General features: G+C 37.2%; 1 protein-coding gene across 5 annotated transcripts in view; it reads left to right on the top strand.

The window, feature by feature from the left end:
- The window catches only part of sema4ab (sema domain, immunoglobulin domain (Ig), transmembrane domain (TM) and short cytoplasmic domain, (semaphorin) 4Ab), a 50899-nt gene extending 25020 nt beyond the window's left edge, over positions 1-25879 (top strand). For 4 of the 5 annotated variants that reach the window (XM_067425728.1, XM_067425727.1, XM_067425725.1 and 1 more), the window contains exons 3-15: positions 10723-10883; positions 12010-12069; positions 12191-12289; positions 13131-13236; positions 16135-16257; positions 16387-16514; positions 16689-16870; positions 16998-17142; positions 17529-17718; positions 18612-18727; positions 21520-21680; positions 21848-21936; positions 23331-25879. In XM_067425728.1, the coding sequence (XP_067281829.1) occupies positions 10723-10883; positions 12010-12069; positions 12191-12289; positions 13131-13236; positions 16135-16257; positions 16387-16514; positions 16689-16870; positions 16998-17142; positions 17529-17718; positions 18612-18727; positions 21520-21680; positions 21848-21936; positions 23331-24178 (2408 nt within the window). In that variant the 3' untranslated portion in view covers positions 24179-25879. The remainder of the gene's footprint in view (positions 1-10722; positions 10884-12009; positions 12070-12190; positions 12290-13130; positions 13237-16134; positions 16258-16386; positions 16515-16688; positions 16871-16997; positions 17143-17528; positions 17719-18611; positions 18728-21519; positions 21681-21847; positions 21937-23330) is intronic. The other variant, XM_067425730.1, reaches the window with a different exon arrangement.
- The last annotated feature ends 173 nt before the right edge of the window (positions 25880-26052 follow it).

The following is a 26052-nucleotide window of genomic DNA, read 5'->3' as shown; positions in this document are numbered from 1 at the left end:
ATCTCCATTACAAATAGGGAAAAGAGGCTATAACTGGCACAAGCTCACCAATATTGGACAGTTAAAGACTGGAAAAATGTTGCCTGGTCTTATGAGTGTCGATTTCTGTTGAGACATTCAGATGGTAGAGTCAGAATTTGGATGAGAACATGGATCTATCATGCCTTGTTATCACTGTGCAGGCTGGTGGTGGTGGTGGTGGTGTAATGGCGTGGGGGATGTTTTCTTGGCACACTTTTGGCCCCTTAGTGCCAATTGGGCATCGTTTAAATGCCACAGCCTACCTGAGCATTGTTTCTGACCATGTCCATCCCTTTATGACCACCATGTACCCATCCTCTGATGGCTACTTCCAGCAGGATAATGCACCATGTCACAGAGCTTGAATCATTTCAAATTGGTTTCTTGAACATGACAATGAGCTTACTGTACTAAAATGGCTCCCACAGTCACCAGATCTAAACCCAATAGAGCATCTTTGGGATGTGGTGGAACGTGAGCTTCGTGCCCTCGATGTGCATCCCACAAATCTCCATCAACTGCAAGATGCTATCCTATCAATATGGGCCAACATTTCTAAAGAACGCTTGCACCTTGTTGAATCAATGCCATGGTAAATGAAGGCAGTTCTAAAGGCGAAAGGGGGTCAAACACAGTATTAGTATGGTGTTCCTAATAATCCTTTAGTTGAGTGTATATTGATTTTGTATTGTTGTTGTGGTTGTTTTTGCTTACTTGGTACAAATAAATGTCTTTGTTAAAAAAATAAGAAGAATCAATTTGGGTCACAGACAAGGAAGTTAAAATGTCTACTGTTGAGAAAAAAAGAAAGCAAGCAGATAAATCTGCTGATGTTGTTGCAAGTGGTTATTTTGTTTCTTTTTTTTTATGAATAAGACCCTTGTTCTCTGAACCACAGTTATTTGATAAGAGGAGGCCAGTCCACGAGTTGGCAAAGCAGGGCAGAATCATGCTGACCTGGAAAATAGTCACATAAATCAGTTAAAAAGAAGCCTCTTCTTGTTTAAGAGACTGTACTAAAGAGGCTTAGATATGCAGATGCTTCACTTTTGTTGATTCAGGATCAGTCAAATGACTTGTGAATGATTGCTCATCCCCCTTGTAAATGACTAGACGTGAGTTGTGAAGATTACAGGGTGTAATTCAGACCCTGAGTCCCTGCTTCCCAGCAGTACCAATTACAGCTGATGCCAGAATGAGTCGGGTCACACTTATTCAGGTGTTTGAGTCTGATTTGATGATGACATCTGCAAACTTATAATTGCTTCTCATTGTTGTGGGTTGGGTAATATGACACTTGCGGCAGAAACATAAGAACAAGAGAAGACTTGATAAAATAATTAACATGTTGCATCAAGAAATGTTTCTTTGTTTTTTATTTTTGGAAGCAAAACAAAGGTACACTTTTGTTTGTTGTTGTTGAAAATTGACAAAATGTAAGTAATGAGTCAATACATAATCCTTCACCCTTCTTCCAAAATGTGTTTTTGTCTTACCGTTTTACTATGGTAAGCTAAGTGTTTATATTTTAGACCTGTCGGGATGTTTTTTTTTTGTGTACATACACCACCCGCCTGTGTTTGTCTTGTCTTATCTGTAAATGGAGATAAGTTGCTCTCGCTACTTTGACGCATGTATGGTTAAAGTCCTTTTAAGGTAATTTCACTCTGCGGCCATCTTTGAAATGCTTTGATGGAACACACCAAATCTCGAACCTCTGGGGAATCACTAATTTTCAAAAAAAGAGGGTCTGCTGTAGGGGTGTGCCATATCATACCGTCTACAATAATACCGGTATACATTTTTACATGATAAAAAAAGTGGCATATCGCGATATCAATGTTATAGCGACACAATGACGTATGGCGCATTTACTTTCCATAGCGCACATGACAACACCTGTCTGAGAGTACACGAAGAGCAGCATGTAAGCCTCCTGCCGATTTAGTAGGCTACCTAAAAAGCGAGCTACTTGGTTACAAGAGGTCAGCCCTCTTGACAACTGACATAACATTGACAACTTAAAGCTGTTATTCATGTTTGCAGTGCAATATTTGACTGAAAGGGTAACTAACATTGACCGTTATTTTCATCAGGCTTGTTAGATCCAGCATTCTTCCTCCTTTGAATCAGACACAGAGATAAAGTAGTTTATAAACTAAAGTAATATGTTTATTTGAATGAATGGATTATAGTAGCCTATTTATTTCAAGTAATTAGAGAGAGATAGAGGCAGATTCGTACATGCGTGTGCATGACTGTGTCTGTTCAGCATCTTTTTTTAACGATGAAAATGTGTGTTTATTACTTAAAAATAGGGATGTAACCCCATCATTGCAGAGAAATATAATGTAGAGATCCAGTAGCTTAGCTATTTTCTTGGTTAAAGTCGCGCGGCGGCGTTGATAACAAGTTTCTCTGCTCCTGAATCTGCAGCGCTATCACCGGGCTCTTTATGCGAGTGACGCATGCGTGCATGTGCGATTCATAATGAAAACAACGCATTAATATAGAACGATGATTCATCTGACTTGGAACTATCAGTGCATTCAACGATTTTATTGCACACCTTCCAGCCAATCAAAATTGAATATTCAGACAGACCATGGCATAAATTGCTTTAGTTATTGTAAACCAAAATGTTATGTTATAGTTTTACTTAAAATTTCCAGTGAAAACACTAATAACTTGTACCAAGGCTACTTCCTTATAATAATAGATTTACACTTTGAAATAAATATTCTTTCATCAATGACAGTAGCAAAATGGAAAAAGGATTGACAATGCCCTTCATTTTGTTTGCACTAATAAATGATAAATGCCTTCCAGCTGCAATCACCAACAGAACTTTGTTCCTTTTTTTTCTATATAGTCATAAATATATTAATGGGTAAAGCCACCGTGACTTTGTGAGCTAGTCAGCTTGAGGTCCTTTCATCTAAACTCGTTATGTCTCTTAAAGTTGTCATGAACTGATTTTTTATTTTTTTTATACTGTTGTCTGAGGTCAAGTAATGATGTTTGTGTGGTTTTTACATGCAAAAACATCATAACTAATAAGTAACAGGCTATTTTCTACACTGGTTTTGAGGCTCTCTCTAAAACGCTGGGTTTGTCCCTGACAAACGCATATTCAATAGGTTCAGTCGGTTACAACAAGCACAAACCAACAGACACAGACACAGACAGAAGTTATACACTAATTTGACAACCAGACAAAGTGTTTGTTGCCATTGTTCGGCGCTGTCTGCAGTGTGAATTGGCCTCAAAAATATCTTAACTTTACAGTCTTGAATAATCGTGCAATCGTGCAGTTTTTTGTTGTTTTTCTGTGTCTGGGGAAAATGTACTGTTACAATACATAAATTGTTCCACATGCTTCTATGTTAAACTGTCAAAAAAGGAGGTTTTAAACTTTTTGGTCTTTACAAATTACTGGAGTGCTTCTTTAGTTCCTGTACTGAGAGTATGTACCCTGGGGTTGCATAATTTCACAGCCGCGTGCTGACTGTCAGCTCCACATTCTTTACAGGCCTCACAGACAAGAGAGCAGCTCACACAAGGAATTATAGGACTTTAGTTCAGTGAAATGGTAATGAGGCCAAAACCACATTAAGTGCTGCTAATAAGCCAAGATTATGGAAATTCCTCTTTCTTCACCCTTTTTGCTAAACAAAATTTTCAAAAAGGTTATATGGCTGTTTTATGACCTTGTTTGATTGTTCTTTGCTTTTTTAGCAGATTTGCAGACATTTTCTGCATTTCCTTAATTTTGGTGAAAAACATTCTGTAGCTTTAAACATTAATTATATAATTTTGTTATCAAATGAACAAAAATATTTGACACCCATGGGCAGGCCGTGTGAATACTGTGGAAGTCTGCAGAAATTTCTATGAAGATCTGCTGGTGCACTTTGGGCTGTTTATTCCCGAGAAAAGCTATGATTACATAGAAGTTGTCATGTGAATGATATATAGTGGAAAAGGGTGCAGAAAGAGGAGGAGGAAGTAGTGCTGACGTTCTTCTCGCTCAGAGGGCTGCTGGGAGAAGACAGCTGGTATGCTGCGGCTCAGCTTTAGGATTAGCCTCCCCACAGAGCCGAATGTTTTCTTCCCAGGGTCATGACAGCTAACAGAGAAGTTGTTCACGTGTTCTCAGCAGAATAAGAACTGCAGTTAAGGCAAAAATCTGTTGATGTTAAGGTGACTTAGAAGTTAAGCTTTCTTTGTCTTAGCGCTTCCTCTATGACCTCACTATCCTTGCTGTCGGCGCTTTTCCAAACACACAGTGAAGGCCCAGATGTTTCTGCAAGCATTGGCAGGAGTTTTTCAGATCTGAAATGGTTGCGTAACACCACCTCACCCCTCTTTCTAGAGCCCTGCACGGGCCTCAAATCTAGGCCCTAGCCCCGCACCTGGCCCGAGACGCTGAGGCCCTAGTCCGGCTCGTGTCCGACAGCTTATCAAAATTCTCGGCCCGAGTCCGACTGGAGCCCATGTTTTTTTTTACATTGTTGCAGCCATTAAAATAGTTTTTAGTTTTGTTTTTAATGTCAAAGTAGTTATATCTTGTTTAGTTTCTTTATTAAGTTAATTTAGAAAAATGTGTAGAGCATTTTTTTGTTTGTTAAATTAGTTTTATTTTTTTTAAGTGACGACCTAGCGAACCGCGGCCGCCAGTGAGTTAACCGCATGTTTAATCAATTTAGCCTCTCAAATCAACTCTTGACTTGTCCTGCACGGGTCCATTTTTGGAGACCCGCCCCCGCCCGTACCCGCAAGGTTTAGAACCAGATGCGACCCGTGACCCATGAAAATATCAAAATTAAATCCGCACCCGCCCAGACCCGTTAATATTTGGCCCATTTCCCGACCCGTGCCCGCGATAAATCACACACGCTAAAACATTTAAATTAAAATGCTTTATTTTTTATCCTGCACCTCTCTCAACATCACAACAGCGTCATGAATGGGCTAATGAAACAGGCAAAAGTGCCTTTAAAGACTCTTTGTCAACAATTTCATATAGCTACTCCACTCACCAACTTCACTTTTACTTCATCCATTGCTACTCCTGCAACGTTCGCTCCATCTGCGCTACGAGAGGCATCAACAAAAGTTTCAATGTCGCAGTGGTGGTGACGTGATGGGTCAAATGGCATATCGTTGTTGCGTGTATGTGTAAAGGTAATTTGGACATAGAAATTGTAATAGCCTACAATATGTTCGATGGGGGAAGAAGGAGGCGGGAACCGGCGAACATTTAAAAGACTTTAACCAAACAAAACTAAAGTAACGTGAGCAGCCCCTCATGGACATCTGCCAAACGCACACACATAATAAAACGTAAACACAACTCAACGTCAAATCCAGGTCTGGTGATCGCTCGTCCTTATGTGCCTCCAAGCTCCCTCAGAGGAGTTCACTTTGCCACAGAAATATTGCACATATTTTTCATCCGCGCCACTACCCGCCTGCACAGAGTTAATTATCCGCCCGTATCCCCGCCCGTGAATTTTATAAATGTCACAATCCACCCGTTTTAGCCACTTTTATGCGGATACCCGCGGGTACCCGACCCGTTGCAGGACTCTGATATAATCCATAGATATAACACCAAGGATCACAATGTTAGTTAATTTAGCCTACTATTACCACCACAGTAGAAGGTATTTTTGACGAGCTGAGACAGGCTGATATTGCTTGTGGCTCTCGCAAACGAAATGAGCTAAACAATCTAAACAAATAAAAAGTAAAAAAAGAACATGCAGGTTGTCTTATACTATACACCTAAACAAAATTAATATAAATCTGATCTTCAATTCCCACGGTATATGCTCATTTAACGGAGTTCACATCAACGAAAGCAAAAGATTCAAGATGCATTTAATTCAGCAGCTCATTTCAAATTCAAAGACCGCAATACGAGAAAAAGCGACCTAAGCACTGGTGCGATCATTTAGTCTCATTCATTTGTATTGAAGATCATTGTGTGAGCATCTAAGACTTATTTTAAGTTTAATTTACGCCCATTTGCGTTGGCTTGCTTTACTCATTTGCGGCGATGCGTGTTGAAGTAGCACCATCATATCTATCTGACTACAACATATAGCCCATAACACGCTCTCAAACGTTTATTTTTTTAACTGTTTGCCAGTAATAAAATTTATACATGTGGTTTAAACAACCAGATACATTTACATTTGTCCGGTTTCGTCTGAAATGCTTTCATACCACCTTCTGAATTGGTTTGTTTAGTGATCGGAATTAAATAGGCTACGTCTCGAAAGAATCTCGGAAGGCGCTTAGGCCTACTCCTAGACATTTCGTAATCAGATAGCTACCTGGTCTGAGAAAACGGATGAAGGAACCAGTTGTAAAAAGGCCATAACTCTAGCAGCTGCTGCGTGGACTCTGAACACTGTGCGAGCCATCTTGACAGTCGCATAAGCTATAATGGTCTCATGTTGTTTCCACAAGCACAGAACATCTTATTGTTCCTTTCAATTAATAAAATCAATATAAAACAAAGGAGAAGACTAAAAAACAGCCCGAAGCTCAGCCCACGTTTTAGGTATGATGTGAAAATTGGGTGAAAAGGCAGGGCTTTACCTCTTTCCCTTCTTTCTGTAAAGAAGAATGTGAATGAAAGGAGTTTTGGATCCACACAGTTTTAAAAAATGTTCTTAAAATTTTTTGCCCTTAATGAGTGCCGACCTTTGTTCAACTAAGAAGGGTACACTAACTTTTCCGTCCTCTAGAGGGTGCCTATTCAAAACAAAGGCATAGTTTTATGACGCCAGGTTTTTTTACGCAGAGTTTTGGGACGTGGTCTTCACCTCAAGAGCAGCATGTTCATGGATGTGGTTATTAACGTTACTGTAGTATGAAGCAGAGCAGGGCATTGAGGGAGCTGAGCAAGGCCGCTGAAGCAATTGTTGCGCAACACACGGCTCACGAACAGCAGGGCTTTTATTTTGACGGCACACAGTCGCCGCCGCCATTTCCACTTTTCCGGTCATGAGTATGAGGTAACAGCTCTGTTTATCATATTAGATTAATTTAGGTGTGTTTAAAATTATGACGTTACTCTGTGCGTTTGTTTAGCGGCTGCTGTGACACTTGTTGCATATGGGTAACGCAGATATGAAGCAATTGACAGGCGACTCCCTCAGACTTTCCGGTTCCTTGGTTAAAATAGCAATTTTCTCACAAGTAAGAACTCAACTGGACAAAATATATAACACTGGCCTGGTGGTTACTGGATATTTTACTGCAAAAATACTACATAGTGCACCTTTAAGTAGTTTAAGAATTATTTAAATGAGCCAATTCCATTTATAAAAGTATGTAGAGTATAAGGAACATACTTTAATTATTTTAATAACTTTCAGGTAAAAGTTAATACATTTATTGCATTATAAAATATAAGTTCTGAAGTTATATTTTTAAAAAATATTGTGGAAAGTGGGGAAATATTTCAAGATCAGTGTTTTTTTTTTTTTTTTTTTCATTGTTATCTTATATATAAATGGGTAGGAATAAAATAAGTAGTCTAAAGTAGTTTCTGTTTTTCAAGTATGTGGTTTAATGTTCTCAGTTCAGGTATTGCCATGTTCAAATCTGACCTGAGCATGTTTCCTGTAAGAGCGGACATAGCTCCGGATGTAAACAGAGAAAGAGTCAGTATCATTTTTTCATGTGGCTGTTTTTGTAGATGCAGACAAATTTTACCCATAGATATGCTCTCAGAATAGGATTGGCTTATGATGCATCATTTTTAGACATGGTATTCATTGTATACTTTTCTATATCATCCACTTTTCTTGTGAATTACATAACACATCTGTTTATTTTGAGGCCTGTATATTCACAATCCATTGTGTTTTTGTTTGCTCTTCGACAACATAACAGTTTCTCTTGATTTAAATATTAACAGTTTCATGTGATGTGAAATGAAAGCAAACTGAGAGCTAGCGTTGCTGTTTTGCATTAAAAGCTAGTTAAACAAGAAATATTTAAAAAAAACTTAGCTGTGCAGTTTTAAATTTAGCAATAAGCCTTATATGGATACTGTACGTCAGGTAAAATATGGTACACTACCATTCTGTGTAGTGTTTTTAAAAAAAAATTAAGTGGTGATGAATTGAGAAATCAACTTTCCCTTGAGCTTTCGATATATAAAAGGTTGTGGTAATATAAGAATATCCTGTCAGTTTCAGAGTTGAAAACTTCCTTGTTAGTCAAAGGAAAACTTTTATTGACACCAGGCCCAGAAAACGATGGTGTGCTCCATCCTTACGTCATCGTGCAACGAAACACCGCCTCTGCAGAATACTAAGCACGTGTTACTAAGTAGCCCCGCCCACCGACTCATTGGATCACGCTAGCAAGCAGCAATAAACACATCGAAGAAGATGGCAAGATATTGTGGAAAAACACAGTCGCTGCATAAGCTTCCTTCAGATCATAATATTAAGGATGTGTGATACTTCATTTATTTTTAATGAAGTTCCAGCTCACGTGGGGAAGACAATTTACGTGTGTTCGCTTCTTTTCACTGCGGAATCGTTTGTAAACAAGTCTCAGGTTCTGGATTTGCAAACACAATGTTGTGCCTACTATATTGGATCCAACAGGAATGGTGCAACAAACTTATGTGAATAAAACATATTTTTTATATGTAATAGTTAGTCCCGGGTGTGTTTTCCAGACTGGCTACCAAAACGTAAGCCGACGGCAGGCAGATGAATCTAAAATAGTTAAATAATATTCCTTTCTTGATCTGGGTGTGCATAAGAGTGTGTGTGTGTCCCTAAGTTCGTGCTTATATCGACCAATCGGGTGGGCCGTGTAATACAGAACTAATATTCAAATCAATCGTGGATGGGGAACTAATATTCAAATCAATCTTGGATGAGAGATAAATCATTGTGTTTGTTTGATAAAGACGCTTACGAGCCCTGTGATCGAGAGAATCATTCCAGTTGTCGCTTTCAAAACAATCGCTCCTTAAATAGGAAAATCTTATCCAATCCAAGCAGTGAGCATTTACTTCTAAGGCACGCCCATCAAACCCAGCGTTCAGGAGAGAGCCTCAAGACCAGTGTAGAAAATAGCCTATTACTTATTAGTTATAATGTGTTTGAATGTAAAAACCACACGAACATCATACATTTGTTGACCTCTGACAAAAGTAAAAAAATAAAAAAGCCAGTTCATGACACCTTTAAAGAAATGAAAACTTTTCAGCAAGGATGCCTTAAAATTGACCAACTTACATTCATAAAGTTACTCATTTAAAAAAAAAACTGCTGTTCTTTAGACATTTCTGAAAGAATCCTTAATAAATATATTAGGCAGCACAGCTTTTTTCAACAATGATGATAATAATAATAATAAATGTTGTTAAGCACCAAATCAGCATATTAGAATGATTTCTAAAAAGTAATATGCCACTGAGGACAGGATTATTGACAGTAGTGCCATCACAGGAATACATTACATTTCACAATGCTAGTTTTACTGTATTTTTAATCAAATAAAGGCTGCCTTGGTGAGCATAAGAAACATTAGAAACTCTTACTAACCCTAAACTTTTGAACGGTAATGTACATACGATATTTCTATACAAACTGTTCAATCTCTAACGCAACTTAACATGCTCAAACCATGCACACCATTATTGCTTGCATGTATGCTTGTTTTTGCAAGTAGATCATGGCAGATATCAGCCAGGCACGCATTGTGTTGTGTTTTTTCAGGCATCCAAAATAAAGCACTCAATAATTCAAACAGCCTTCATTTTTGGTCCTTGTTCTTGTTCTGACGAAAGTGTGGATTGTGGTTTATATATCATCTTTATAATACACTGTTTGTATGCGTATTTGAGAGATCGCTGGTCTTACATTCACAGAAGTCAAAACCTGCAGATACATCTTCTCACCAGTCTAGACTGAACCTAATTGAGCTGAGATGTAGCTAGTGTGGTTTTCTGGGGGAAGATCACAGTACAGAAACCAGTTATTGGCTACTATAGAAAACGACACCAACCACATTCAAATTTACTCGCATTCAAATTTACACATACATCAGCCTTGAGGTGAACCATCCACCTGGTGACGAAACCACTGCAACAGTGCAAGTCTAATAAAAGTCGAGCTAAAGTGTGGCAGGCGTTTATGACTGTCTCTATTGCATTAAAAAAAGCACAGGAAGTTGCTGTTGTCTTCACATGCTTCAAAAATTAGCTTCTTGCAAATGATGGCATCTTTCCTCTGGGTAGATAGACGTCATGCTTCTGTGATTCCTTAACTTGTTAAATTTCGAGAGAGTCTTTTTATTGAATCTTTTTTTTATAATTATTATTAAATAACATTCTATTTTTTGCAGTGTCAGATTATTTTCATCACATGCACATAGCCCACCCTAACTGGCAGTAATGGAATTAATATCACAATCTTAAAATCTCTAGTGTAATGGTCCTTTAAAAATACTTTTTCTTTATGCTAATTGCTAAATATAAAAATATAAAAATATATCTTTTGTGGTTTTGTGAAATACAACCCTTTACCCATCAATTGAAATAAAAATTGTGTTAATTATTGGGAATTCTACATTAAGACTGGGATAATTTGGGATTATTTTTCCATTTATGTTTCTGCTTTGTAATTACTGTTTTTCTTTTCTGCTGTGTCACAGGTGGACCAGGTCGTTCCCTCACTGTCTTCACAAACCCTGATGTTTATAACACCACCACACTGTTGCTTAGCAACGATGAGGGCACGTTATTCGTCGGAGCACGTGATGCCATTCTCTCGATTAATGTCAGTCAGACTGACACTATGACCATGAACCAGAAGGTCAGTGTGAGTTTGATTTAGTACATGACTAGCAGAAGGATATAACATCTATATTAAAACATATGTTATAAATGGATCATCCCTGGATGCTGATAAACAAATAGCATTCGATCTCCCTTATATTTCAAGATAATTGAACATCTCCCATAGCAGATTATTGTTTATGTTGCATGGCAACCTTTTTTGTTAGTTCAGGGGATTCAGTGATTTAATGAAAATATGTATCCTTTAATATTTTAGTTTTATATAATATTTTATACATTTTAAAATGACAATAGGGCACTTTAGCTGTGACAATTCAAAGAAGGACCTATCGTGTCTTATTGCTTGAATACAATAAGCTGATAACAAAATAAATATTAGATTTTTTTCTTAACAAAAATAAATTATTTATTAAATAAGTTATGTCAAGTTATGTTATGTAACATTTATATGCAAGCAATTATGTTTAAGCTAATTATTCATCAATTTAGTTGAATTTATTTAATTTAAACTATTTCTGGAAGTAAAAAATTATATCTTGTATGTTGAATAGTCTAAGAATGTATGTATATAACTGTATATTATGTACTGTTTATATACTGTGTGTATGTATGTGTGTTTGTGTATATATATCAGTGGCGTGCGGTTCATATAAGCTGCGCATATTCTGCATACCCAAGCCATTCATGGACTCGCTGATTAGTATTAACACCATAAATTACTTTAAATTCCCTTGTTTGAGGTGTACCATAAAGCTTACTTGATATTATAAATGTTAGTAATACGCATGTAACTCACTGTCATTTATTTATTTGTCAAACAAAGTAAGTTTTTCAGGTTAGTTATGTCTACATAACAGGTATATGTAGACTACTTTCAATAAATGGTCAAATATATTAGAAACGTTTAGCTGTGTTGCTATGTGTCATGAGAGTAAGCAACTGAGCAGCTAATACTTAGTATACTTTTTATAAACTCATCCAACGTTCAGGTGCTTTTTTTGACATACCACGTCACCCAGCATACCGAGTAAAAAAGTCACCTCTTGCCACTGAGATTATATTATATTATATAATTTAAGCTTTCTTTGAGCTGTGGTATATGCATGTGATGAATCTGACCTGCTTTTACACTCAAATTTCAGCTAGACTGGTCTCCCTCAGAAAAAGACCTCGAGGACTGTTCCATGAAAGGCAAAATGAAGGTATGGGAAAGCAACCACTTTAGGTGCTAAACAGTCCAACCTTTTTGACTCTCATGTTAAACTGAGCAAATATCTGTCTTCATAAGCTGGCCTTTAACCGAACTCCCCCATTCACCCTCAGATGGATTGTCATAACTTTGTGAGGGTTTTACAAGTGCTGAACTCCACCCATATGTACGCCTGTGGAACGTTTGCCTTCAGCCCCCGCTGCATCTACATCGTAAGTCAGGCCACATCCATCTTTTCATAGTTCATTTTGTCCTGTTTGTTCTACAGTTATGTATGAAACAAATATTTTATAATTATTGCATGATTATTTGTTTATTAGCCCTAGTAAACCATTATTTCTTTCAGACATATCGGCGGTCATCTGTTTTGTGTAAATAAAATAATCATACATTTCATTAATCATTTATTTTACCATTGTAACTTCACAACTATTTTGAATGTTCTGTGCGAGTGCAACAAGGGCCAAAATGCAACAGTCGTATGTGCGTGTGAAAAGGTGGCTTTACTCTCTGAAAGCCCATGATTATGTAGTATCCCTTTATATGAGTCACATCAATGTCTGTACACTGACCTCTATTGCGTTAAGCGTCAGTTTACAGCCTTAGCCTCAGCATCAGTCACATGATTTATTAGGATATTGCATAACCCTGCTGTGTATGATAAATATTCCTTGCTTTGTAGTTACATGTTGTATTAGTTTGCAATGTTTGAGGCTTTTATCGTAGTATACACCTTTAAGTTGGAAACTTGCGTGACTGTCCTTCACACACCGTTGAGCATTCTTCAATCCTGTCATGCGAACACAGCTTCCTCACTCTGTGCTTTCATGAGTGTGAAAGGAAGAAGATCTGTGTGTGCGTGTGTATCAGGGGAGATATGCATGCCAAATATCAAGCCTGAATGAAAACACCAGTCTGTGAATGATTTGATTCACTGTTTTCATTATAATTTTTTTTAAATCATTGAGGCAAAAAAGTGGTGTTCAAATTTCCCTAATCTAATTTCCTTTATCAGTGTATTAATACTCAAAAGCTTTGTGCTCACCTCCACAGAATTCGAAGACATTCACCATGGCTACAGGCCCTAGCGGTAAGCCTGAAGAAGGCAGAGGTCGTTGCCCTTACGACCCGTATCAGAAGAACAGTGCCATAACTGTGGGTAAGTATCCCTCCATTGCCATGAGCATAATGAGCTGGCATAGGTTATCTGGCTTGTTTCACACAGCATACCTAAGTGGAGTGCATTTATTTTAGCGTCCATAACAGCATTCATGCTGTGCGAACAAGCAGCATGGTTTTGTGTAGCAGAAACACAGCTGGAAGTTGAATTTTGGTGCTGAGCCTGTGAAAACACTTCACTGTAAACACATTACAATCATGACAACTCTCGTGATAGTTTTAGCATATTAATGCAGTGTTAATGCATTTGGCCTTGACAGATTAGATCTTCTACACTGCTGCTGTGGAACCAGTATTAAAGGGATAGTTCACCCAAAAATGAAAATGATCTCATGATTTACTAACCCTCAAGTCATCCTAGGTGTATGGCATTCTTCTTTTCAGACAAATACAGTCTTGAGTTATATTCTCCTGTAACTCCTCGCTCTTCCAAGCATTATAATGGCATTGACTTGATGGTTCATTTTTTAAATCAATAAAAGTACATCTATCCATCATATAACTTCTCCACATGGCTCCAGGGGGTTAATAAAGGCCTTCTTAAATGAAGTGGCACAACTGTGTAAGAAAAATATCCATATTTAAAACTTTATAGACTAAAATAACTAGCTTCCGCTGACTTATGGTGAAAGAGTTGACCCTTGAACCCTTGACGCATGCATATTGACGAACGCAGAAGCGAAGAGGACAGAGCAAAAAACACCGGTCATGTATTAGAAGTCTAAATCTTTTTTTTTTTTTAAAGAGAAACAGCAGAGGATTTCGATGTAAGAGAAGAGAGGCTTGTGTTTGTTACTTCAGACCTATCCACGAGATGCATCAAAGCTTGCGATACTCCATACAAGAATAACAGGGTACTCTTTTAGAGCAAGCTGTCTAATTTTCATTTTTGGGTGAACTATCCCTTTAACTTGCTTTTGTGAATAGATACACAGACAGGCATAGATACACAGATTTATGTATGTCTATTCATGTATGTCGATTATATTCTATCGTCTTATGCTCATCCACCACTGTTCTGTCAGAAGTGAGAAATCATCTAGTCTATATCATCACAAATACATTCTGCTAACTTGGCTCAGGTTTGAAAGAAATATCAAGCTGAGTTTCATCTGCATAACAGTGGTAATCAAGATGCTGTTTCTGCTCTTCAAAAGTAAATTATCTTTTTAAACACTTTCAAAGAATGGGGATGTGAAGAGTCAGTGGTTAAAATGGCCACAGCGATACAACAGCTGTATAACCTTTTGACAATCGCTTCTCAAATCTTTGTGAGATCTAAATGGGGTTTACAGAACACTTTTCCATTAAAGATGGGACAGTACCCACTTTATTTGGATTAACTTGCTCCTCTAAATCACAACCTGTATTGTGATTGGATGGTGAGTAATTAAAATTGCGAGATCGCATAATGTTCGTCAAACTGAGTAGCTGAGAAATGCCTTGATCAAGTCGTCCTTGCTTTTAAGGTTCGGGTTAAATAACTAGTTCTTCTAATGTTTCATCATCGGACTCCCGCTCTGATTGATATGGTATAATCGATGCCATCGTAACTGTCTTTACAGTGTGTGCAATTGCTGAGCTTAAGGAAGCCTCTGGAGCTGAAATTCAGTTATGGTAATGGACCTTCTACGCACTGTATGCAGTTAGATCGGTCACAACAGACTGGGCTATCTGTCCAATCAGAGCAGAGTAGGTTCGCGGAAAGAAGAAATTTAAAGAGACTAAATCTTCAGACAAGTCGTTTGAGAATCATTGGGTTTGGGTTCATTACATATTAATTATTGAATTTAGGTGCAAATGTGGTCATTCTCCTAAATTATATTACTTGATGAACAAAATTAATAAATAAAGCAACCCAGAAATTACTCTATTTTTCAAATAGAGCATCAGCTCTGTTATGTTGCAAAAACACTGTCAGTAGGAAAGACCAACGCAACTCCTGGTAATGTAATTATAGCTGATGCTTCGCCTGCATGCTACTTATGTGTGTGGTTGAGAAATTGGCCTTCCCATAATGAAGAATAGATTGAACAAGGGATAGACCGGCTGATTTCTCTCAGTGAACGGACACTGTTAATCCTCTTGCTCTTAAATCCTAGTCCTGATCTACTTACCTTTGGGTGGCCGACATGTGACTTCAGACATGATGCTGCAGAATGTTCACTTCACATTTACCTCATCATCAATCGGACTGGCCTACAGCCTGTTAAAAGCCATGCATGAACCCCACTCAGTTGTTTGTTGTGTGCCAATATACTGTTAAAAATAAAGGTTCTTTACTGACAGCTATAGTTCCTTGAAGAACTTTTAACTTCCATTACACAAAAGGTTCTTTATAGTAGAAAAAGAGCCTTCTGATGTTCAAAACGTTCTTCGTAATCGTACAAAAAAAAGTTATTTTAAGAGCTATTTACTGAAAGGTTCTTTGTGAAAGCCAAAATGGTAGTTTTTCTATGGCGTCACTGTGAAAACCTCATCTTTAGAACCTTTAACTTTATGGAAATTGAAGTGTATTATATTTGTGATGTCTGTCTCAACTTTTCTATTTTATCTCAGGCTTTTCTATTGGTAAATATGAGCCCGAAGCTGCCACAACAGTTTTTAAAAGCATGTATATTTAAATATTAAAATTTTGGATGTTAGGCAGAATATCCAAGCTGTTTTCCACTCAAGGAATATGGAAAACACCCATATCCAAAAAGCATCATAAAAGGAGTCCTGATGATTTTCCAAAACCACAAATAAGATCTTGTATTTTAAGCTAATAAATTTAGCTTGGTGGTAATGACTGAAATTATAAAAGCTTAGGTGCGATAAAGTAGTTTAAATGTATTATATATGGTTTGGTCTAATATAATATTTCTTTATGCTTCAGATGGAGAACTGTACACAGGAACTGTGGCAGACTACAGGGGAACTCGACCAGTCATTTCACGCCACTTGAGCGAGGGGAGCCATGTTGATCTGAAACTGGATGATACGCTCGGCTGGTTAGAAGGTAACTTTGTTTTTAATGCTGCCACAAAAGCAGAGAGGGAGAAATTTTACTGATTCTGATTTTGCTGAAACCAGAGTATTTTCTTCACTTTATAACTACACTGCTCTCTTTTTCACTTCATAATTCCAGATCCTATTTTCATCAGCTCCACGTATGCTCCTAGTGAGGAGAAGGTTTATTTCTTCTTTAGTGAGACTGGAAAAGAGTATGATTTCATTGAAAAGCTTACAGTGTCTCGCGTTGCCCAAGTTTGCACAGTAAGTTTTACTTGTTGATGTATTTCTTGTGTATGCGAGTATGTTTAAACATAGCGTTTTAGCTAGCATGTTTACAGATTCCACAAACTCTTATGAAAGATTAGTTCGATTTGAGATGGTTTTTATTAAAAATGTCATTCTCAGTAGGTAATCTGTCTATTAATCTCTCTTTAGAGCGATGTGGGTGGGCAGCGTACTCTTCAGAAACGCTGGACCACCTTTGCCAAGGCTCAGCTACTATGTCAAGTTGAACAAGAGCTGCCATACAACGTCCTACAGGACATTGTCAGCCTTCCACCACCGGAGGGCGCGTCTGAGGACGAAACACTCTTCTATGGGATTTTCAGTGCTCAGTGGTGAGGAAACTTACTTTATTAATCTTAGTTTATTTAGTTTTTTTCCCATATTTTGAAGTACTGAGGATTTATTTTATAATTTGCTGTTTTTCTTAAACTTACCTCCATTTTTTTGTTGTTGTTTTAGGCGAGTAAACTTGGGTCGCTCAGCCGTGTGTGCGTTCAGCCTCAAAGACATTAAAAGAGTGTTTTCAGGGCGCTACAAGGTTCTGAATCGGGACACTTTGAAATGGAGCACACGGGTACAGGAGCAAATGGCAAACCCTGGAGAGGTCAGTGTCATAAACATGCCCTGAAAGTCCCATTTTATTTCATTTTATAATGTTAATGTTGGGGTCAGTAATAAACTCACGCTTTTATTTGAACAAAAGTTAGAATAACAACATTTATAATATTACAAAAGATTTCTATCTTAAAAAAAATGTTGTTCTTTTGAATGTTAAATTCATCAAAGAACCTTGAAAAAAAATGTATCACACCTGTTTTCAACATTTAAGAAATATTTCTCGAGCACCAAATTATTATGCATATTAGATCGATTTTTTCAAAAACATTACGAATCTTACGGAACCCAAACTTTATTTTATTTTACTAACCAAATTCTCTTCTTCTGTTTTCTTATGCCCTTAAATCAAACCCTTGAAATTTATCTCTGCAGTGTGGCCTTCATAATGCATCGGACAACACTCTGCGCTTTGTTAAGGACAACTTCCTGGCTGATAAAAGTGTTCCACCGGCCAATTTGGGCCTGACAATGGTGTCACCTGATAAGAGCTACAGCAACATCGCAGCTCAGAGAGTGCGTGGAGCAGGCGGCAAAGATTACACTGTGCTTTATCTGCTCACGGGTAAATATTGGTCAATATCAGTGTCACCATCAAAGATCACAATTAGCTGTTTTTCTTTGTCACTAGTTTTATTGATTGCTTAAATTATTCGATTCCTCTTTATATAAGCTGGCCTTAACTACTATGTACTTACATTAAAAAATAAGTACAATGTACTTGTTTTGTTCATATTGTATTGCAAAACACATTTTCTGATATTGAGGTTAGATACCCCAGGTAAGGTTAGGGACAGGTGTTAGATGTAATTAAAAATTACATGCAGGTATTATTTTTTTTTTTTTAAATGAAAGTACAATGGAAAAACATGTATGTACACAATAAGTGTATTGTATCAAATTATTAATTCAAATGTTAGCACATAGTAGTTCAGGCCCCCTAGTATAAAGTGGGTCCAAAGATTCTTAGTATCATAATGCATTAAAATTCAAACAGGATTACGATAAATAAAAGCTGTAATAAAAGCTGTAATTGCTCCTTTAATTAGAGTTCTAAAATAAAAATAAAATAAAACTTATAGTAAAATTACAATGAAAACTGAAAAAATAAAAGTAAAAGCTAATTAAAAAATATTAATAAATTATATAATATATAAATAATACAACAATAATGTTGTTTTGGAGATGACATTTCATGTTGGAAAAATAGATTCCTAAACACCATAACAATTAGATTCATTATCGATTAAATGAACTAATGACAGTTGTAATAATTCCTATACTCTTAACATACAATGCATTGGTTTACTTGTCATATAATACTGTAGAACAACACATTTTAACAGACATCAAAGAAAAATATGAAATTGTTTTCTTTTTTCTTTAACTTTATTACTGTTTCTTATAATTGCTTTCCCCTTTCAAATCTTAATATCACTTTAAATGTGTTCCCTGTAGAGTTGGGCTACCTGCACAAAGCTGTAATCTTGGAGAACGGCGTTCACATCGTTGAGGAGATCCAAGTGTTTCATCAACCTCAGCTGGTCAAAAACATCCTGCTTTCAGTCTCTAAGGTACCCATACGGTCATTTACTAGCTTTACTCGGAGAACAGCTATCTACTAGTGTTTATATTTAATCTATGTAATACTCTGACACAATAAAAGTGACTGCATGCACAATATCATACTCTTTGAGCCATTAAACCAGATTCCTTAGTTATAACCCCTGTTGTGCTACTGTTCACTTTTGAATTAAATATCAGGTGACTGGTGTCCCAACTGTAAGACACACATGGTGGGTTAAACCACTCCCATCAGACTGGTCAGCCAATTAGAGCCCAGCCTTTTTTCTATATTTAATTCTGAGAATTGTTTATATAATAAATGCAAACCATGTAAAAGTGTTCAAATGTATTGTCACTGACCCAAAAGTCTGACTCTATATGTACTGACCTCAACAGTCACATTTCTTCTGTAATTGGGTTAGATGGAGGTGTGTGACAGTTTTTCTAGTGTAGTGTGTACTTGCATAGATGTTTTTTCAAAAGCTAAAGGAATTTCCCCTGAGTAGCTTCATTCTAATAACCTTAGATTGGAATAAATATAGAAGGTAGACAACAGCTCGGTTTAGACGTGGCTTTTCTGAAAGCAGTATGCTATATACCCTTTCTGACTTTATTTTAAAATCTATGTCATAATATAATATTAGTTATTACAGTTATTCATTTTATTTGACGTTCAATCTTATTGTTTTAAAGGAATAGTTACCTTGTTAAAAGGGTACATTAAGTATCCAGGGTTACTTGACACTAAATAGCATATTTTTAAAAGGTGTAGTTTAAATTTAAAATCTACTAATGTATTTAAAGGTGCCATAGAATGCATTAAAACAATATTTTATTTAAATTGTTCTCTTATAATATCGACATAGAAGTGGCTTTGTGGCTTTGGTAAGGGAAAAAATACTCCAGATACAGGTTTACATGTCCATTTACAACCCTAGGATTTGTCCCTAGAATGAAATGCTCTGTTTTTGCCTTATTTGGAAGGGTCATGAATAGTAATGTTGAGCTCTGCTTTAAATAGCTTGTTTCAGTAGCGCACACAAATGCAGCAAACTGCACAAGCGGCTTCTGAGTCTTGACAGAACACAGACCGACTGAATGACACTTTAAGCAAAAAATCTCAAATGGAGATTGATAAAATGCAGCTTGTGTTTTCAGATCATCCACACGCACAAGAGCGAGCACATTCTAACACACCGGGTAGAATATGTGTTCTTTTAACAGAAAAGCTCTGATTGGCGGATTTGAATTACGGAAGTCTGGCAACCGCAAGAATGAACGCTCAAACACTCTTCTAAACACTCTTTAAATTTCTCTGAATTCATTTGGTGCTGTATCCTGTTATAGATAAACATCAAACATGCCTGTTGACAGTTCTGTTCTGTGGGAAGGCTAAGAAAAGTGCTCACATCCCCTGCACAGCCTGGAACATAACATTTATTTCCATGATCTGCCTTTTTCACTTCACAATATCTGCAGAACTTCTGCTGATTCGGTGCAGGTCCACGTTAATACTGCCTGGCCTTGAACATGGGCTTGTTATATGCAAATTTGGGGAGGTGTAAATATTAATGATCCAGACTGTTGCATCACAGTCGATGTTATGCTGGGATTCGCCTGTTTTTCAGTGGCCTTTTTCGATCATAAGATTTACATATGAAGAAGGAAACAATGGTGTTTGAGGCTCATGGTATGTTTGTTCCATGTACAGTGGCCTGTTGCACAAAGCTGCTTTCAGTTGTTACCCAGGTAAGTTCGAGCAAACCAGATTAGTTTGAGCAAACTCTGGTTTTTCGGGCTCAAGAAGGTGGATTGGTTTTTATCAGTGTTCATCACCATGGTAATTTACACTACAAGGCTAACCTGCTCTGGAGCAGGTTTTATTCTGGGTTAGAAATCGCAAACCCAAACTGGATCAATCAGCTGCAAGTAAAGATGCATAAAGCCTGTGTATCTCCTTCCAAATTAAAGCAGTTTATAATGAAAAAACTTTAGAAACAAAATTGTACATCTTTTGGTGCTTATTGTTTATTATATTTATATTATTTGAATTATTATAATCACTTTGAATTCATAATATGTTCATATAAATATTATATTAATTGACAACTAGCCAAATAGTAATATAAATATAATACATGCATTTGTATTTTTTCAAACAGCATGGATTAATTAGAGCTCTTTGTGAACCTATAATTATTAGGCATATTTATGTGATTCACATCATGCATTGATAAAGTAAGATATTTTCATCTGCCTTTTCAAACTAAAGTGTTTATTCCTGCCTTGTAAACACATTGCATTTCATAATAATTTTCCAAACGATCTCTCAATCTTCAGAAGTGAATCAAACGGACACTGTGATTGGCTGTTTGTCGCATGTGTCACTTTTATGTGAATGCTCTTGAGATTTGATCGCAAAATCTGGATTAAACCTGAGTTGACAGAGAAAGTTTATACAGAGCTTTGAGAAACAGTTGAACTTGATCTAAACCAGGTTGGATTTATGTGGATTTGTCAACTCTAAACCTACTCTGAAACTCTAGAAACCTCTAGAGTTTGTTCAGCTAGCTTCATGCAACTGGCCTCTGAACTCTTATTATTCAAATATGCCATGGTAAATACAGTTTTCCATTCTAGGGCACCTTTAAAATTGATTTCTGAAGGAAATAAAAAGGAAATTCATTCATTTTCATTCTTTTAGAGTAATTTAATTTGATTATGGCACTGTACTGAACAGGATGTATTGTATTGTACAGTGCAAAGAGTCTGAAAAATGAATTGTTTGTTTCTCCCCCAGGGTGCAGTTCTGATAGGCTCTTCAGAAGGAGTGGTGTCAGTACCTGTGTCCAACTGTTCTTACTACTGGAACTGTGCTGAGTGTATTCTAGCCAGGGACCCCTTTTGTGGCTGGAACCCTGTGATGAAAGTCTGCACAGACATAACTAGTCAAGACCATCTGTAAGTATCATCACAGCCAAGTGTATTCAAACCTAACAAATACTACGTAAATGAATATGGGGTTGGTTTAATGTGCTTGTATTCCAGATTTCAGCATTCACATTGATTAGGTTAAATATAGACCCCTGTCTTTTGTTTTTAATCTCTCCTTTCACTATTTTTCACAGTGTCCAGGATGTAGATGAGGGTAATGTCTCAAAGCAGTGTAAAAGTGTGACCCCCAGGTCACGCTCTGGCCAAACCCAAACCCCTTCAAGTGAGTACTGTTAATGTGTACAGTTAAATCTCTATAATGTTTAGCTATCAGTGTATAAATGCTGGTTTCTGTTCCCTAATTCTTTACTTTTTAATTGTGAATCATTCATTTAATCTTAGTTTAATTCATTGCAGTTGCAAATGTGGTACTCAATAGAAGTCCCTGAAATATTCTTGTCCCATTAGTGTGTTCAGTATCTATCTATGGCATTTTCCACAAAATTCCTGTATTCAATAATTAACAATAAAATCATACAGTTGGCACTGTCTGATTAAATATTTATTTTAGGGGGCGCGGGAACAAACCAAAAAAAGCAACATTTATCCGTCACAAATTTTACACACAACCAGGGCTTGACAGGGCTTTTTTGCTCACCAGCCACTGTGTGACTAGTAGTTTTCCAAAGTTACTAGCCTTTCCATTGGTCATTGAGTCATTTTACTTGATTTAGAAGATTTAAAACCCTTTCAAACTTTCAAATGCAAAGTGACCACCCAAATCAAGAATACATTGTATATCAGCTCAGCTGACGTGCAGTTGGGCAATGGGTGGGCAATATGACCAAAGGCTAATATGAGAAATTTAATATGACAAGTATTTTTTGTTAGGCTATAAAAAAGAACAAAGAAGCAAAATAGCAAATTACAAAAACAATAATGCATTTTTTCATATACAGTAGGTTTATTTAATATGTATACATTTATTTGTCATCTGTAGTTGTTTGATTAAAATTAATGACAGACGGGTATTTAGGTATCTGTTGTGTGTCATTCAGCACAATTCTGCCTATCCCACCTTTACTAACTGCAGATTTATTGATAAAGAACGGTAATTGAATTGTAATTCTGTTATAAGGCGGTCTTGGCATTTAATTTGGCTGTCGGCCAAAGTGGCTAATGGGAGTGGCTAAAAAAATTAACATTTTATAAACTTGTGGCATCCAGGAAGTAACATCATTTGGCATGACTAAAAGACAAGTTAATAATTTTATTCCATGCCCTTAACTTTCACACATTGTATTATTTCCATGGGACTGTTAATAATAAATGTGTAAGCTTATTTAATATAACACATTTTTAAATACTTTAGTTTTAAATTAAAACATTTTTGTAATACTTATTTCTAGAAAATAATCACACAAATTATGGTTTTAAACTGTTTAGTCATGTCCCACATGTAGCGAACAGGGTTACAAAAATGTAAAACAAATCAGAATATATCACATAAATAATTATTTTTATATTTAATTTGACCTCTTTACATTAAACATTTTCTGAAGGCTCAGCACCTTTTCAATCCCTGAAAGTGCCATACAGGAAACTGGTTTAACTGCATGCGTGTGTTGCTATCATGTTGTCATGTGTATGCTGAACCTTGACCCCTGACCTCCTCAGCTGTGTGTCCTCCAGGTGTAGTGGTGTCTGTGTCTCTAAATGAGGTAGTGCACCTGCAGTGCCCGGAAGCGTCACACCTCGCCAAACGCCACTGGGAGCGTCTTAACAGCCAGCTCTCGCCCAAAATCTACATTCAGCCAGACAATGGCAGTCTCAGCTTTGTGGCGACCCCGTCCACCCTGGGCCATTACCTGTGTCAGGCTGTAGAAAACGGCTACACCCAAACCCTGGCCTTCTACCACGTTAAACAGAAGAGCAACCCCACCATCCTACCAGCTACCCCGAACCGCCCACAGACCCCCCCGACTGTCGAAACAGGAAATAAAACCCCCATTTCTACTCCCAGGTGGATGACACCCAAGCAGACGGAGCCGAGGCCTAAACCAGAAGATGTGGACCCTACTGTCACGCACAATGATTCTCTGGCGATCCCGACGCAGAAAAGTAGAAACTTCACTCACTTGTCGAACAAGGAAAACTCGCGAATGACTGAGCCTGGAGGAAACCTCCAGCAAGTGAACAAACCCACCTACTTCCAGGAGCTAGTGGTGGTGTCCGTTCTGTTAGCTCTGTGCATCAGTGCCTTGCTAACCATTGCGTTTAACAGGTTCAGGCATCTTTGTCACAGCAGGACAGTCGCACATACTCCCCCTTCGCGCAAGGGAAGTGCGACGCCCCAGGAGAGAGAGTCTCTCAGAGGGCATTCTCCATGTTTGGAAAAGAGGAACGTACAAGCTCCTAACGGACAGTCCCACAATGGTCAGGCACATAACGGCAAATCTTCCATCACACTGAGCAACAGTATGCTGAACGGCTCAAACGGTCACCTTCCCAACATACCCATCTGAGGGCGGGACACTGTGATGGTACTCTCTCACTGTAAACCTCTTTTCTGAGCCAAACTGGGCTTCTGCTGTAATCAAGCCCTTTCGCTGAACCACTTGTGCAGGATAACTTGCTGGAAAACTGGTCAAATTGCACATTGGACCTTTTACAAACCTTTTGAAGCTGTAAGACGCGAATATCTTTTGGTACTGGTGTACTTTTTTTCAGTTTGTTAATATTTAAGATGTAATTTATGTGACAACTGCTTGTTTCAATCTAAAGCGTCTCCGATTTTATGCCTCTCTTAAATCACTTCCAGGCAAATATGTGAAATAATAGATGGACAGTTTAAGATTTTCATTGACCTTTTTAATTGATATTAGAAAAAGTTAATTCAGCTCAGATAAAAAAAAAAAAAAAATCTTATATTGCAATTTTTAATTGACCGTAATTTCCTAAGAGAGGCAGCTCTATTAAACTGATCATCTCTAGCTTTTAACTTCATAAACATCTTTTTGAAATGTCATATTTTCCATTCGCATAAGACATTCGGTTTCAAGCACTCCACCTTGTTCAGAGTCGCTATATATCGCACATCTTTTTTAGTCTTTGCCTTTGTTTCTTATTCTTGTCTCATTTTCTAATTTTAAATGTCAAGACGAGGTACGTTTTCTTTTTTCTTTCATAGTCTTAATAAAGGGACACCCAAAAAAAATTCATCATTTACTCTCCCTCTTGTCCTTCCGACTGACTGACTGACTTCTGTGGAACACAAAAGATGATACTTTGAAAAATGTTGAGAACCAAACAGTTTCTCTTCCCAAAATCCCATTGACTCAGGAACCGAAACCGTTTGGTTACCAACATTCCTCAAAATATAAGAACAAAGAAAGTCACAAAGGTTTGAAACAACATGAGGGTGCGTAAATGCTGACAGAATTTTCATTTTTTGGATGGACTATACCTTTAACTTTGCACCAATCCTAATATGAAGCTTTCAAAGCTGCTTTTCAAGCTGTTTGTTTTTAAGTATTTTGTATAAAGCATAAAAATTAATGCTGAGTCATGTGCAAGTACGGGTAGATGTATGTCTATCATTTATATTTTAACATAAGAATGATTCTCAAGTGTTATTTTCTGTATGTTGGACCTGTTATAGAACTATGTTGCCCATTTACCTCATTCATTATCGACCACTTTACTAATACCCCAATGGCACAGCACAATGCACCAACACTGGAACTACAAACAATTTGTTACCAAAACCGAATTCTTCACAAAAAATTATGATTTTTTAAAAATGGTAGTTGCTGTGTTTTGCCTTTTGCACATCAGTATATTGGGCCTGATTGCTCTACTTCTAGATGGGAGTGTCCTAAACCAATCTTTTTTTTGTTTTCTTTCCCAGCCTGTGATTTGTCACTGAACGGTACGGATTTTAAGTCTTCATTGTGGGGAAATCACTTGTAAATTGTGATATTGCCAAATCTGTGCTTTACAATCAGATAATAGAAAACATGTTCTTTCTAGTGGGTCAAAAAAAAATATTTCATTTTTTGTTTGTCTTAAGCTGGATAATTCAAACTCAAGTCCAATCGAAGCCCCGATATGTGAAGTCTGTCACAGGACGATGCATTCCCCTGCATGCCACTGTTTTTGAAAGATTCTGTTTATTTTTTTATAGCCTTAAAAGCAGGCTGTTTTTGAAAATAAAAGATATTGATTTAAAGTCTTTACAACTCGTTTCCTTAAAAAAGTGCTCTTATTGCCACTAGGTGGCATCAAAAGACAAAGTAAAAATCTATAGACCATAAAAGAACTTTCATAGTCAATAGTAACAATTACAAAGGCCATTTAAAGTGCTCTTCAACTGGTGATGTTTCAGGGCACCTTCCAT

The sequence above is a fragment of the Pseudorasbora parva genome, chromosome 19 (assembly GCF_024679245.1).
Source record: "Pseudorasbora parva isolate DD20220531a chromosome 19, ASM2467924v1, whole genome shotgun sequence".
Taxonomy (NCBI): Eukaryota; Metazoa; Chordata; class Actinopteri; order Cypriniformes; family Gobionidae; genus Pseudorasbora; species Pseudorasbora parva.
The sequence above is the reverse complement of the archived record's forward strand: the minus strand, read 5'-3'. Positions and strand labels throughout refer to the sequence as shown.